The sequence below is a fragment of the Drosophila elegans genome, unplaced genomic scaffold, assembly GCF_018152505.1.
Source record: "Drosophila elegans isolate 14027-0461.03 unplaced genomic scaffold, ASM1815250v1 contig_349, whole genome shotgun sequence".
Classification (NCBI taxonomy): Eukaryota; Metazoa; Arthropoda; class Insecta; order Diptera; family Drosophilidae; genus Drosophila; species Drosophila elegans.
In genome coordinates, this window is record NW_024545729.1 from 631,367 (window position 1) to 647,608 (window position 16,242).

At 35.6% G+C, this 16,242-nt stretch overlaps 1 protein-coding gene across 3 annotated transcripts in view; it reads right to left on the minus strand.

Annotated features, from left to right (window-relative positions):
- The window catches only part of LOC108145292 (nuclear factor 1 C-type), a 20,655-nt gene extending 5,292 nt beyond the window's left edge, over window positions 1-15,363 (minus strand). For 2 of the 3 annotated variants that reach the window (XM_017270607.2, XM_017270609.2), the window contains exons 1-7: window positions 15,150-15,363; window positions 10,070-10,212; window positions 6,719-6,874; window positions 6,062-6,662; window positions 4,201-4,383; window positions 3,868-4,134; window positions 3,014-3,804 (exon numbers count right to left, since the gene is read on the minus strand). In XM_017270607.2, coding sequence (XP_017126096.1) covers window positions 3,014-3,804; window positions 3,868-4,134; window positions 4,201-4,383; window positions 6,062-6,662; window positions 6,719-6,874; window positions 10,070-10,150 — 2,079 coding nt within the window. In that variant the 5' untranslated portion in view covers window positions 10,151-10,212; window positions 15,150-15,363. The remainder of the gene's footprint in view (window positions 1-3,013; window positions 3,805-3,867; window positions 4,135-4,200; window positions 4,384-6,061; window positions 6,663-6,718; window positions 6,875-10,069; window positions 10,213-15,149) is intronic. The other variant, XM_017270608.2, reaches the window with a different exon arrangement.
- Window positions 15,364-16,242: the final 879 nt, after the last annotated feature.

A 16,242-nucleotide genomic window follows, 5' to 3' on the forward strand; every position in this document is an offset into this window, starting at 1 on the left:
ATCCACTGTGGAAAGCTAAGTCCGGCATATGTCCACCAATTGAAAGTGAATCACCATTTCAATGAGAAGAAGAGAAAAAAAAGCGCCTGGCCACGATTTTATCTCCCCTAAAACTATCAATCATCCTCCTGCAGTGTCTGTCATAAATATTTAAAAAGCTGCTCCAGAATCGTAACAAGCAACCCCATCAGGCCCATAATGCCAATGCTATTGAACAAGTAAGCCGGATAACCTCTGGCACATGAAATTCATTGAACGATGATACATTCTTGCTCCTCTGCTTTTCTGGATGTCGCCCAAGCTTTCGACCGCTTTTGGTTGGACGACCTAATTCATATTATTAATATAACACTTCCACAGAACACCCATCATATATTGGCTTCATGTCTACACGAAATAAGTTTTGTAGTACGATGCAAAGGTTTTCTCTCTGAATATCATCCAACTAAAGCTGGAGTACACAAAGGCAGCGTGCTTATACCGACACTGTATGTCATTTACACAACAGATCTACCGACAACCACTCTTAACGCATCATCCACATTTGCTGACTATACTGACGTTCTTAACAGACAATCATGCCCTTCACTATTAAACATAATTTTTGTTAGCTAGTCTGTTTTCCCAGGTTTAGTTAGTTTTCTTTTACATATCAAAACAAAAAACACCCATTTTCCTACAGTATAAACGATATAACACCATTTAATAGGCGCATATTTGGTTTTTTTAAATGAGCCTGATTCCATTGGCACATTTTGCTTAATTTTAATGCTACACAGTCATGTGAGTGGCACAAAAAGCTGACTGATCCAAAATAATTTTGTTAAAAATCATGAATATGAATACGTTTTTAACGTATACACCTAGACGGTGTACGATACAATGATTGGTAGTATGTAAGGTTATAGGTGTAAGCGACTTATCATGAATAACAAATATTAAGGTTGTTGTATGTAAGATTATAGTTGTAAGCGACGTATTGTAAATAATAAATATTAAGTTGAGACTGAATATTAAGTCATAGTTAAGTCATAGTTCCAAAGTTAATAGAAAATACTCGAAATCCCGAACGCGAGAAAAAGGTAGTGTGGGCAAGGTGGTCCTACAACGATCGAGTTGGCGGTCTCTGGTGTCGGAATGGTAAGACGGGACGGACGTGTCTCTCGCAGTAATTTTTCGTGTAATCCGAAGTAACACGCCACGATCGCGCGACGGCACGCGGAAAGTGAATAAGAGGGCTGAACAGTGTTCCAAGGTTGGTGTACATTATATTCCTCTCCGTTAAGAAAAGACGGCGTAGCGGACTCGTAGGAGGGTATAAGATAAATAAAATAATCTAGCAAAAAAACAATTAAGAAAAGAAGTGAAAGTGAAATCTCTCGTTTGTGATTATTATTCGTAGTCGATCAGTAGCTTCTCTCCTCGTAGTGCACGTTGATCATTCCCGACTGGTCAATCGTACCACCATCCTTTTCCCTTCAACCCCTCCGCGTCCAACGAATTCTACCCGGCTTAGCCTCGCCCGAAGGTCCAGCCCGGTGGTTTTTGGCCTCCGATACGTGGAGAACGACTTGCGCGCCCCCAATCGCGGAAGTGACCAGTGATATCACCCAGCGTTCCCACTCTCGTGAAATCGTTTGCCCAGATTGGCCTCGCCCCAAGGTCCAGCCCGTTGGATTTTTAAATCCGTAGCAAGATACGACGCGATCAACTCCGACATCACTCTCTCTCCCGACGTCCATGACAACCTTCGGCGTGACCCCCCAAACGACTCATTCACTCGTTGAACTCTCTAGTCCGGTGTTTCAGTGATTTACAAATTTCTTGTAAAGGACTTCTGGATCCGACTGAGATCTGTACCCCGGCCAGACAGCATCCTTACAGGTAGCGCCCAAGCAGGGACACCGAGACTAGCTAGAGAATCTGAAGAAAAAAAAGGGGAAGAGTCACCCGAAGAGTCGGCTCGAAGACAAATCGAACCGCTCACATCCGATCACCGGTAGGACTTAGAAGACTTGAGAAGGAAGTTAACACAAGAATTAAGTCAAAGAAACTCATTAATGTTGTTTCAGGACACGGGAGTGCCGACAATAACGAAGACGATTTGTAGCTATTCAAATCGATACGGAGATGGCTTGCTTGATCACACGAACCGTCTGGCTAGACGTCTTGCTACACCATTGGGTCAACGACGTCTCCGTAGAGGGCAATTTTTAAACAAAAATAAAATGTATGCTAAATATTAAAAAATATATTATAACATAAAATAATATTTTTATCATAACCCAATGGTAAATACGCCCATATTCTTAGGGTACCAAGTTTGAAAAGTAGCAAAAGAAGCGCACATGCTCCCGTGCATGAGAATGCATGCTGCTGAGAGCCCCGGGGGCCTGCCACTTAGAAAATTTTGTGTCCATTTTCGTTGTATGAAATGACCAGTCTATATTTTGTATGGTTAGGGCTTACACGAAATCAAGGACAATCCTTGTGTGGCTTGTAATATATATAATGGCTTTCTGGGACTACAATAAAAAAAAACATTAATGATCAGCAAGACATCCATAATACTATTAGGGCATTAGCTAACACGGACGACATGGGAGCTGATGGAGACGTTTGACGGGTTGGTCGAGAAGGTGGTCTTCATATAAGAAGAGAAAATCCTTTGGTATGTACATGGACCTTCTTCCTGCCAGATGTCCAGCAGTAACTTATTATGGTGCTGCGACCTCTTTATGCAAAAATGTTTTTATTTTCTAAAGTATTCAAAAATTAAGCTCTCCTTGACTATAAAAATTAGCTATTGTAGTTTTAGCACTCACTAAATATCGTTACCTATCCGTATTTTCCGGTTTCCCACATTTAGCCTTGCGGGAGCTCTTTGTAAATAAGTGTCACAATATGCTTATGCTTTTTAATGCGCCAATGGAATTATGCTATTAAAACTGCACATTGCCCGGTGAGGCACTAACAGTTATTATGTTATTATGTATCAACCCTTCAAACTTACCGATGTGGGTTGCGAATGAAAGTGGTTGAAATATTCTCTGTTGTTCGATGATGGATATATTTGCGTTGTAATTCTGCTTATGTTGGGGCCAGCTGATAAAAGCTTACAACGGCCAGGATCAAGATAAGATTGTGGACTTGTCGATGCCGGCGTGTGAGGTTGCGGTTGAGGAGATGCACTTCCTGCTATTTCGTGTTGTGGCACAACTTCAGTTTCAACAGGACTATGGCTGTTGTCTAGTGTATTTGTAAGTCTTATATTATCCGTTTCCAGGCTATTTTTCGTAATACAGTTGTTGTTGCTTATGTTTGGAAATTGGTTTGCCAGCGTCAGAGAAGGAGGTGGTGATTGGACTAGTGTTAAATCACTGCTGCTGCGAATAATAGCTACAGGCCGAGCCATTGGAGGCAGCATTGGCGGAAGCATTGTACTGTGATAATGAGTTGACGGCGAAGTCGTCAATTTTGCAGTTCGCAGCTGTTGATGGATTTGGAAATGTGGCGAATGACCTTGTGAGACGTGTGAGTGTGGGAGTGTATGAGTGTGTTGAAAGGGATGGTTTTCCACTGATCCAGTTATTGTTGTAGTGTGGCTAGAATCTTGACAAACATATGTGACGAAATCCGAAATATCTTGAGGCTCCGTTGCATATTTATCGGATCCAACACGGTTTTGTTCCTCTACCGAAGTCGACTGCGATATTCGTGGATTATTGTGCTGGGGGTAATACAAGGTATTAATTGGGCTGGTAGATGTTGTATGCAATGAAGAGCAATTATGTTGTGAAGTAGCTGAAAATAAGTTGCTTTTAAATTCGGATTTGATTAACTTGTTAATTTAATGTCTGACTATACCTTGGGCAAGTGGCCTACTATTAAGTGAAGTATAGCGGTGCAGTGAAATGTTAGAATCTGTAGGAGTTTTTGGATCTCTATTGGAGCTATCTGTTGCTCTTACGATTAGGGAAAAACTACTAGTGCCATTGTCTGATGAAGTACTGGTAATTGGTGGCGAGCTGTTTTGTTCGATCTTGCTGACATCATGGGCATCACCATTTGTGCCTTCTGTACGTAACAATGGGCTCTGTGACAAATGCATACTCCTCTGATCTATAAAGTCAACTAAAGGAAGAACTCGTTAAATTTTTCAAATACAATCGATCAATGTATATGTACTGCTATACGTACTGCTATAACCAAGGGGAATCGGATTAGCCACAATTGCTCCAGATTGAACCAGACTCTGGGCAGCAGACATTGAAGACTCAGAGTTCATTTGATATGTATTGCACTCATAGGCAGCTCCAACATTCTCTCTTTTAATAAGATTAGAGTTCAGACTATTGTCGTTTGCTTCGTCTAAAATTAGATCTAATAAAATTGGTTTTAAATTTATTTCTACCTTAAATGTGCTTGCACAGACTATGTAAAAATTGAATAGTTCAAAAACTTTTTATTTTTACAACAAAATTACTTTATATTAATATCTGCAATTACCCCTTTCTTGTACGTGCTTATTTTATCAAGTGTATAATAACCTCATTGCCAAACTGTTTTGATATTAGCAAATTATTGTCAAACTGTGAAGTCTGTCTATAGTCTGCAGCTTGTAACTAATTGATAGTCATTTTTTTTCCGTCCGTTTCCATGCGAACTATTCACTCAGCTTAAACAAAATCCAGATGAAAATTTTCCAAAGTTCTCCTTTCTGTTACTGATATGTAAGTAGGACAGATCAAACCACTATATCACAAAGCCCATATGAACAATCGGAAAAAATAGAAAAAATATTAAAATTTCGTTGATTTTAAATTTTTACAAATATACTCCGCAACATAATAATGGTTTACTATTTTAGATTATGGTTTAATAAAAGTTCATATGAAAATCGACACAGCTTCTAAATACAAAAATTGCAATACAAATTTATATAAGAGCGAAAACGCCCTAACTGTAGAACAAATGCTCATCTAAAATGTCCTTAAATAACCCCAGTTGGGACCTGAGAGGCAAAGGGTCGATCCTCGGTAGAAGTGGCTTAATAACTCATTTATTAGTTAATAACCTATTGCATACTGTATTGAGTTAAGGCAAGGCAGTTAGCAGTTAATATGTCACGACACACAAAAAGGATTGTTTGTTAATGTGATGTTTCGTTTGACGCGTGCTAAAACTGCCTTAACAGACGTAATTTTCAAAAAGGGTGGGCAATAACACCTGATAGTAAAGGAGCGTTACAGAGTGTAGTCTAGTTGTATAATTATTTTTAAATTATTATAATTGGGTTGAAAATCATTGTTTGCAAATGCATACAATTTTGGATTTGTCTGTGCTGGTGATGTATTCATTTTGGACGAGCGCATGTCAATAAAAGTAAATATTCCTGTGAGAGCTTTGACTAAAACTATTTCTCCAAAAGAAATTTTATATTTTTATAACATTTATGATCAAGAACTTTTCGCAATAAAGCTAAGCAAATAATACATTTGCTTACAATTGATTTCGGTACTTTTTTCATAGTTTTTCACACCCTGTGTAAAATAAAACAAGAAAGGAAGCAAACGTTAGCAATTATTTCGACTATTCCGATTTTCCGATTAATTTTGAGATTTTTAACTCAATTTAAAGTCTTTCAAATTTTATAAAATTCAAAGAATCGTAGAATATATCTACGTTTTCCTATTAATTTTCTGAAATTTAGAATTGTCTGAAAGCAACAATGTTTTAAATGGTTTTTGATTCGTTCTGCCTGTATTTTAAGACTACTTTATGTTCTACAGTAGGACTAAGTACTAAGTACTAAGAAAAAAAAACAATTTTTATAATTTTATAGCAATTTCGTTTTCAGGGCTTTTCTTAGTGTTCAGAAAAAAATATATGATGTTGATTAAGGTGTCTCATAAAAAATGTTTGACCCTGGTTCATTATAATAGTATTGAGAAAGTCTGATCAAATACCCAGACTATTTATAACACAAATTTTTTTTTATTTTCAACCAAAAGTTGGTGTGTATTTACAAAGTCTGTTTGGAATAATGCAGTAACAGTACCTTTGGATAACGTCCACAGTTCTTGCGATGAAAATACTCCAGTTGCTAAAATAATGTCATTACAAACTACTCCGTTGTATGGATTTTGTCTAGCACCCTCATTTTTCTTGTCAACGACCTCATCTTTTCTGTCTGATAGATCGTTACTTCGAGCATATAAGGTCAAGTTTGGTGAACTCACACCTGAAGGTGTTGAAAATGTCGGGTTCGTATTGGTAACTGAATTATGAGTATTTATAAAGTTGGCCAAGTACAAATCCAGTTCTCGAACAGAAACATTTATATGATACGGATTTACACACAATCCTGGATGTAAGCACTCCGGGTTCTTTTCAAGCCGCTCACCATCTGTGCTTTCTAGAGGAATCGCTTTGAAGAGTATGACCATGACCAAGTCAAGTCGCCACACTTTGTCAGCTTGCCGTAGGCAGTCTATGCGTCGCATTTTTCCTTTTTGATCGGGGTTCGAAAGAACGCAAATAGATTTTCGCTTTCCGATTATTGATTGCACAAAATCCTCTCGGCTTTCTTGTGTAATATCTTTTCTGAGTTTTCCGAGCAGACGAGAAGCCCACTTTTGCTTCACCTCTGTTTTTTCATTCTATAACAAAAGACGTTTTAAATTTGTATTTTTATAAAATGGGTTTTCATTTATACCTGCAGTTCGTCCTTACAATGTCTTTCCTCTTCCAATGACATACGTTTTTCATGTTTCTTATAATATTTTCGTTTGGCGGCTTGCAAATTAAACCAAGAGTAGGAAAATGATTTGACGTACGGTAAGAGTGCCTCAATAAAAGGGTGAAATTCATCCTACATGTAAAGAAGGCATTAAATTAGTGACTGTTCTTAATTTGTATTGTGTTTAAAGGTGCATACAAGTATAATAAAAAAAATGCTGTTCACATATATATTTAACAAACATACACTTAGAGACTTAAAAACCCAAGGCCCGTATTATATTCGTATAAAAAATTCATAAACTTTGTTTGTCTTACTGATAAACTGACTTTGGGTTAGCTTTGCTAGTAAAGAAAGAGAACAAAAATGACGATATAGCTACTTCACTTAGAAACAAATTACAGAATACACACAAAAACAGTGAAAAAAAGTGACAACATAAAGAAAACTGATTTGAAACTGTCATGAAACAGATTTAATGTTACAGAATAACATATTTGGGAATGCAGTTAGGGTCAATTATAATTTCACTAGGCTGTAATTTAATTACTTTCTAATTAAGAATCTTTCTATATTATGTTGTTTATAAATTTAAGCTTAAGCAAATAATTCTAAACCAAAAATATTGAAAACTCTTAAATTGTGATCATTTCTGCTCCTCAATAAAATTGCATCATAATTGGCGATATATAGTAGCTTGTAGACACTTACAGACTGTAAGTTAAAGTTAAAATAAATTTGATTTGTTAATACAGTTATTAAATTGTATAGAACTTCTTTCAATTCTAAATGCTTGTAGTGGCAGATCACTACTTTTTACCGAAAATGTATTTTGTTTAAATCACAATATGTACTATATACATGTTTTACAAGATAGTTGTGACAATTTTGTTATACATTTCGATCATTGCTATGGACGCTCTGCAAGGGTGAAAAAATGTATTTTGTATAATTCTAAGGCAAATAAAACGTACAAAAATAATGCTTATATTTTAAAATATTATACCTTCTACAACACGTACCAGATCGAGCATGATCTCAGTTCAAGAGTTTTTAAAGCTCTGACGAAAATATTATCCAACAAATCATTGCAAAAAAAATCGTACCAGTTAGAAATTTTTTGTCCGCAGTGGTTTTGCCAAACCCTTTCATTTTTTTCGTCGATTAGATTATTTTTCGATTATTAGAAAATTCGTCAAAATTATTAAGCGCCAATATTAACATGATGAACACACCTATTGTATTGCATACACCATAATTCGCTATTCGCTAACATTTTTTCGTTTCACAAGGAGAATTTATCCGTCCACCTGTCCGTCTGGCCGTCCGTCTGTCCATCCGACTTTCCGTCCGTCCGTTTCTACGGAAACTAGTCTCTCTCTGAGTTTAAAAGCTATATATGTAAGTGGGAACAAGCTGAATCTGACGACTATAACAACAACAAAAAAAATAACCTCGCTGTTTTTCATTGAATTGAAATTTATCGCATTTTGACCGAACATTTGGACTAACGACAGGTGTGTGGGACGGTTTGTTTCGCACAAATTGACTGACCATCATCAGCGATCGACGCTTGTGACCGATTATTTGATTATTATGACCTGATATGGCACCGTGTGACTTCTTCCTCTTCGGAAAAATGCATTTGGTCGTGAATGGAAATCGTTATGCAAATGTAGAGTCCAATCCAAAGGATTGCAAAACTCGTTTGACATGCTTTTGGGTCGTGCAAAAAGCAAGGAGACTTTTTTGAAAAAAATAAATTGAATTTGTCGAAAAAACCATTTTTTCTTATTTTTAAAGTCCTGTTTACTTCGAAACGCACCTTATATGTTGCCAACACGAAAGTTTGCTCATTTCTACAAATATAAAGTACTATGGCGAACTTAACGCAAATAATAAAGGAATAAAGTAAAACGATAATTAAAAAAAATAATATTTTACAACAGACAATTAGCAGTAAGTTTTATTATCACACAACATACATATATAAATAGTGGGGTATCCAGTAAATAACTGAAAGTTAATCAGAAGTTTTCAGCAATTGAGTGAACGACATGTAGAGACACATAAACTTTTCAAATTCTTAAGATTTACGAATACGTTTATTATTAAATGTAGTAACGTACAAACAAGTAAAATGATTCTCTAGTTGATGTAAAAGTAAATAAAGCGTGCTGCGATAGAGAGCTCTTCAAGTATTGTATTTCTGTGGCTTAGGGATCATCCATTATAAGAAATCTTAAAAAAATAAACAAGAAATAGCATAAACTAATTGTTAAAAATAAAATCGAAAATTACACGTTTCCGTGCCGGATTAAATATGCATCTTGAAATTTACGTATTTCATGTGCCAGAATACGGACTACGAACATAAGTTAAGCGAGTGTGAGTCAAAGCGGCACTGCATGCTCGCAACTCGGCAGTATGATCATCTTTTTTTTTCTTTCGTAGGCCCAGCCGTCGATAACTTTGCCGAATTTCGATAACATATGTCTCGGTCTCGCTATCGTTGATTTTAATCGCTGTCCAACCACTCTCCAAATATATTTTCAAATATTGTTGAGAGAAACTGGATAAAGTACAGTTTTTCAGCATCGATTTGATTTTGTTCAATGGTTAAAGCTATCAGCCAATGTAAATATAATTTGAACCTACGAATATCAAATTGATCCAGCAAGAATATTTATCTTTATTTTTGTCTTCAAAAAAACGCATACGTATTGAAATAATAACAAGAAATACGCTTATAAGTTCAACTTAATTTTAAACACCTTACGTATGCAAAAACATGAATGGTACAAGTATAATAAAAGTTTAATGCCAGATATATCAAATAGTGTGATCCTTCGTTATCTTTACTTATACTTATTTTAGGATATACTGTTTGTGTTGGAGGAGATATGAATACAACATTGACAAGATGCAATTTATTGATACAAGTTGAGCAATTTGCATAATCACACACATCGCAACATTTTTGGCACAGTGAAATAAATGACTAAGCTTAAACACTATTGTATTTTATATACATTGCATTTTAATTACATTTATAATTCGTTTTATTTATTTGTGAGCAATTTTTATGCGCAGACTTAATTTCATACCTGACAATAAAAATAGAAAGTCCGATTAGTTGAAACTAGTAGTAGTAGTTCATTAAAAAGAAAATTGTGAGTATACATATATGTAAGCGTAAGTTAGTACCCCATAAATTACGTCATTTTAAACTTATCTGTTTACAAAAATATTAAGTTCGCGACTATTGTTTCAAATAACAACATTAACGACATACATTTAAGCATTTGCAGAGGCACGACGCTTTACCTGTCCCGATGATGATGTTTGCAAATAAGAAGAAACGTCCGTCTCGATCATACAGCCTCTTAAAGTATCTGGTATAAACATACCTTAGGTATTGGGTTGTTCATTGAATTTATTATTATAGCTTTGACTCCATCAAAAAAGATCTAAAACAGAATTTGAAAAATAAAAACGCATTGAAGACATACAATATAACTTCGATAAATCAGTAAGAAGATTAAAGCGAAAAAATTCTCAAGAAACAAAATTCCATTAAGGTGAAATTTCACATCCTGATTAAGAAAACCACATAATATATTTGTAGAGTAAAGGCTTAGTTTAGTTTATCTGTTTTAATTTGTTTTTTGTTCAAGCAATGAAGTGCTTGTGTATGTATTAGTTATACATTCCAACAGTATTTTTAAAATTGTGTAATACTCTATTTAATTTCTCGTTTATTCGAAATTAACCCAGATGCGGTTAGGGAGAATATAAATTGGCATGACAGTACATTTTTTATACAACTTAATAATTAATTTTAGTAGATTGTGGTTGTTTGGTGGTTGGCAAAGGCCTATCTCCGGAGTATTGGATAAGGCCAACTCGGCAGAGCAACTGCAGTGCGGCGGCAGAGGCCAACACAAACAGTACAAACCCTCAGCCGGCACACAGACATTGACAAGTTTCTCCGTGCAAATTACTCGCACTAAGAAGAGCTTGTTATAGTATGTGTGACGACCACTGCATAAGAACAATTAAAGTTCCCTTCTAGAAAGGAAGGGAAAAGATTTATAAAAATATTGCTATGCTATTGCTGACGACTGCCGGTGGAGAGCCATAACAGAACAACGAAAATCTAGCAATTTCCTTGTGCTCTGCGTAGCCGTAGCTGAAGTAAAAAATAAAGAGCAAGATCAGACCAGAGCATGTGCTACGGCTCTCTTTGTGTTTGTTTGACTCAAAACTCATTAGCTCCAAAACGCATTAAAGAGCAAAAAATAGCAAAAACAGAGACAGAAAAACAAAGACACGCGAGAGCCGTATCGTTGCAAACGCTGTTTCTAAGTATGAAAACAACGAATCTTGGTCATTCACATGTCAGCTATGTATATAATATCGTTGTCTGATTTTACCAAGTTTCAGTAATTCTGAAATAATAAATCAATTCTTTAAATACAACTTTAACTGTTTCAATAAATAAACAACGAAGATACAACTTTGTTCATTAATTTTTCCTATTGTTTCTATAAAAGCTACAGTAGTTGTAGTTACAGTAGAAGGTTGTTTGGTATTGCGTCATCGAGATCAAGGGGCAGTTGCATTCGGTTGCAATATCCGTCCATCTAGAGATCGGAAATTCGTTCCTTACACAAAGAGACTTGGCGATTGTTTTCGGGGCGCGTAGCAAGTGATTTTCTTGTCTGTGGCCTGGAACAGACTGTATTCGGCACTGATTTCAACGTTTTCTCTGCCAAGTGGCGTTCATTGTTGTTTTTGCATCCTTGAGCTTAGCTCTTATGTGGGTATCAAAACTCATATTTGCGGTAAGCGTTACATGGAGGTATTTGAAGAATCTAACACGTTCCAGCTGGATTCCGTTAAGTTGCCAGTCTTCGGTCCTAAGGCTGACGGCCACCAGAACCCTTAACTACCATAATCTTAAATTTGTTTGCACTTATGAACTCGGAAAGGCTAGCAAACATGTCCCTTATCGTCGTCTGCAAAGAGGGAGAGAGGAGAGGGCTGACTCCAATGTTGGTATTAAACCAATTTGAAAGCTCTGATCCATCCCACACACTTGCTTAGTTATCCTTATAGATATTGGACAGTGTTGATATGGTTTTGGTTGAGTTGGCTAAGTTTGAACAAAAGTCTTTTTCGGTTCACTGCATCAAAAGCGGCTTAATACTCTACAAAGAAACTGTATTTTTATTGCAGAAAGGTGTGGGCAATAGATGTCAGCAGGAAAACACTGTCCACTGCAGAGTACCCTTCTCGAAAGCGATGTCGTCATACGTGTTAGCTTAGCGAATGTGTTTTGATCGGTCTCCACACCCTTTTTAATCTGGGGAAATTCCATTGCTATAAAACTCATTGTTGGCCTCAGTAAGTCGCTGTTTAAAACGGAGCGGGGCGTTTTTGAAAAACTCTGCGGTTATACTGTCTTCATCAGGAGTTTTTTTCAGTTTTGGTGTAAGGACAGCGCTTTCTATTTCTGCAAGGTCGAAAGGAATTCAGCCTGAGGAATTCAGCGGCTTAGCATAGATGATTTCTGATCTGTTTAGCATCTGGGAGAGTAGGCCACTGAAGTAATCTGCCAAATCTTTTGAGCTTACTATAATGGGTTTATTCTGTTTGTTCCCGTTTATTTAGCGATTTCCCAGAACTGTTTGCGTACTTCTTGTAGTTTATTTATCCAGAACTGTTTTTCTTTTCCTTTGCATAGACTTATTATTGCCGAATTGTAGAAAGTGGCCGTTATTTCGTTTCGTCTTAGTTGTTTAAGGCAATCAAATGAGTGTTCGCGAGACCATTTGCCTTGTACGTCGAACCACGGAAGTGGTAGTGGAAGTGAAGTTTTGGTTTTGGAAGCATCTACGATTAAGTTCAGCAGTTTGTTTAACAGTGTAAGCCCACTCAGACGTTGAACTCCTGGTACTAATGCATCTGCGTAACTTAGGCGGTGTATGTCCTTCCACTTTAGCTTTCGGTTCAGCTTAGGCTGGGTCCTATCTGCTGGTTGATGTAGAAAGACTTTCAAAAGAACTTCGATGGGCATATGTTCAGAAAGGGGTTGAGCGCTTACTACCAAATCTTTACCACATCGTGCCATTTTCCTTGGATGAGGCAGTAGTCAATTGCCTTGCCGAGCTCCTTATAAGGGTAAATTCTCCATTTTAGTCACCAATTGTCCTGCCGTTCATTACCGTCAGTACTAGGCATTCGCACATCTCAACAATTTTTGCACCTTTGTTATCTGCAATTACGTCCTTAGACTTAGGAATCGTGCTAGGGGTCCTGAGATCTATATTAGTCCGAAATCGTTAGCCTGTTCAAAATTTGCTTGCCAATTAATGCCGTATATATATGTATATACATATATAAGTATACTGGAAGGATATACAGTTTTTCGTCTTTCGTGTTTATTTCGATCACTTCGGCTGGTATCCAATGCAGCAAGTGATCAGGAAATTAATTCGCAAAACTCATTTCATCGTTGGCCAGAAAAGTTTCAAAGAGTAGAATAACATCGAAATGTGTAATAAAATTAAAGAATTGTTGAAATAATATCTTATTTGCTAGTCAGAAAATTTAATCTTTGCTGTTTCTTAAATTTATTTAGTTCTTCGTAAATAGTAATGGTTTAATATTTCAGATCATCGGTTTAAATATTATTTAAGTCGGACAAATATAAAATATACCTCTAATGGAAACAATCAAAATATTAAAAAAATAAATATAAAAAAAAGTAACTTGTCTACCTCTATACCTCTGCAGGGTGTTGTAATTTCAGTCAGAAGTTTGCAACGCAGTGAAGGAGACATTTCCAACCCTATAAAGTATATATATTCTTGATCAGCATCACTAGCAGAGTCGATTTAGCCATGTCCGTCTGTCCGTCCGTCCGTCTGTCCGTCAGTTTCTACGCAAACTAGTTTTTCAGTTTTAAAGCTATCTGCATGAAACTTTCCCAAAAGTTGTCTTTCTATTGCAGGTAGTATATAAATCGGAACGAGCCGGATCGGATGACTATAGCATATAGCTACCATAGGAACAATCGGAAAAAAATAAAAAAAATATATATATAACTTTGCTGATTTTTAATTATTTTTTTTAGTTCGTCGACATATAGCAATGGTTAAATATTTCAGAGTTACTGTTTAAATTCCATCAAAATCGGACGACTATATCATATAGTTCCTATAAAAACAATAAAAATATATAACAAAAATTTACTTTTCTACTTTGTATATTTTTTTTTAAATTCTTTTTGACTTATTAATAATTTGACAGTTTAGAATTACGCATTTAATTTTATTGAAATCGGAAAATGATTTCATATAACTGCCATAGAAACTATCGAAAGATTAAGCTGCAAATCATCATAAGTTTCAATGTTTTTAAACATATATGTAAGTCAATCATAATTTTATTGTTTTCAAGAATATTTAACTTTTGCAATTGCTGCAAGGGTAAATGAACTTTGGCTTGCCGAAGTTTGCTTCCTTTCTTGTTTTAATATGAATTATTTTGAGAAATGATAAGCGACTGGATAATAAATATTTATAAGAAATATATTTCTAGACCATGGATTGTTAATACATTTTATTTTATTATGAAAAGATTTTTCTTGAAATCAACTTATATCCTTTATTTAAGTATTTTTTCATAAAATAGGTGATATTATCCTCAATGTGAGTGCTAAGCTAAAATCTGAACTCGAAATGAGTACATTCATATTTTATTAATTCGAATTCTGTTTCTGAAAGTCGGAGTTTTCGTTCTTTTCGAATATCTCAATTGTTCTCCTCTTGTGTTTCTTTTACGCTGAACCCTTGAATTTTATCAATATCGACTGACTGTCATGAAATATATGCTATTTTAGGAACGATATGGCCAAATTAACTAATACATAACACTACAGATTCCTTTTGCATTTTTATAAGTCTTTAACAAACTGGGTGGACAGTAAAGACTTAGATTATTATTATTAATTTTAAATAAATTTTATTTTGTTTATTGGCTGACAAACAGGTGTATATAAGTTTTTAATCGGTCCACGAAAAAAAACATAGGTGCACAAAATTGCATATTTAGAAGCTTTTAACTTTGACTTTGAAAGAAAACTAGTAATCAAAAGATTTTAGCCGTTTATCGTCGACCACATTTGCTAATGCACCCGCATAAAATTACACAATCAAAACTTATACAAGTACAAATATATGGCTATGCATATTTAAAGGATATTCACTTTATTTTGCACTTATGAACTTCAAATTAATATGTTAAATTGAACACATAACTTAATATGTGCCTTTTCCGTAATCAATACGGTTTTAGATTATGTCAAAAACACAATTTCATATTTTTAATTGACACATACATGTATATCAAGAAAATTCGTAACACACTGAAGATGGACAGAGTAGTAGCAGTGTTATGCAAAACGAGTACCTATAGACTAAATCTAAAATTGGCAAATCACAGATGACTCCGTGGACTTGTGTTCTCGTCAACTGTTAGACTCTTTGAGAGTCATATGTGTGTACATGAATCCAAATTAATCAACAAATACATAAGCAAGCCAAAGGGCCCAAACGACCAACCGACCAAACCGTTCTAAAAATGGAAACCCCTGCTCCGAGCAAACTGGAACTAAATGAGAGAGCTCATTGATATTCGTAATGCGCATGTGACAAGAAACTACAGTATGAATTCAACCTGCAAGAACCGTCTATCAAACACTGTGCTATCTCGAAGACTAGCAATCAGCTGTAATTCAAAGAAAGAAGAAGAAGCTTGTAATTGTTGCGACAAGTAGCGGACGTTGTTAATTTGTAGTTCTTGAAATCGGTTCCCGTTTCCATACCGATACCGATACCACACGAAAAACACTAATGATAAATTTGTTGATTTCCGAGTTGATGTTTTGATTCCGGATAACAAGCAACTTTTTACCACCCCGAAAAAATGTTTAATTGAATATATGAGTAAATAAATTAATTTATTACAATTTTTTTTTGGAATAGACAAATTTTGGGTAATTTTGGTAGTCAATACAGAAGTGAGTTATTAACAAATAAAATGCAAAAGTAGGCAAGCCAAAGCTTAAATCGCAGCTAATACAAAAATTAAATATTCAATCAATTTCGATTTAAAAATAAGCTGTGACGATTTTCCGCAGAATTTTTAAGCCGTTCCTATGGCAGCTATGTTATATCGTTGTCCGATCCCTTTTCAATAAGTTATATGCAGATAGCATAAAAACATAGGGACTAGTTTTCGTAGGAACCGACAATTGACAACTGATGATGATCCAGTTCATAGGGTCATAAATGTCTTCTTCACTGCGTTGCAACGCGCTAACTTAAATTGTAGTACCCTCTGAAAAGGTACAAAAAGTGCTACTTCATAAAAAATTTGCCATTTACACAGTGCAACACATAAGTTTTGAACCAATTTTTGAAAGTCGCCGC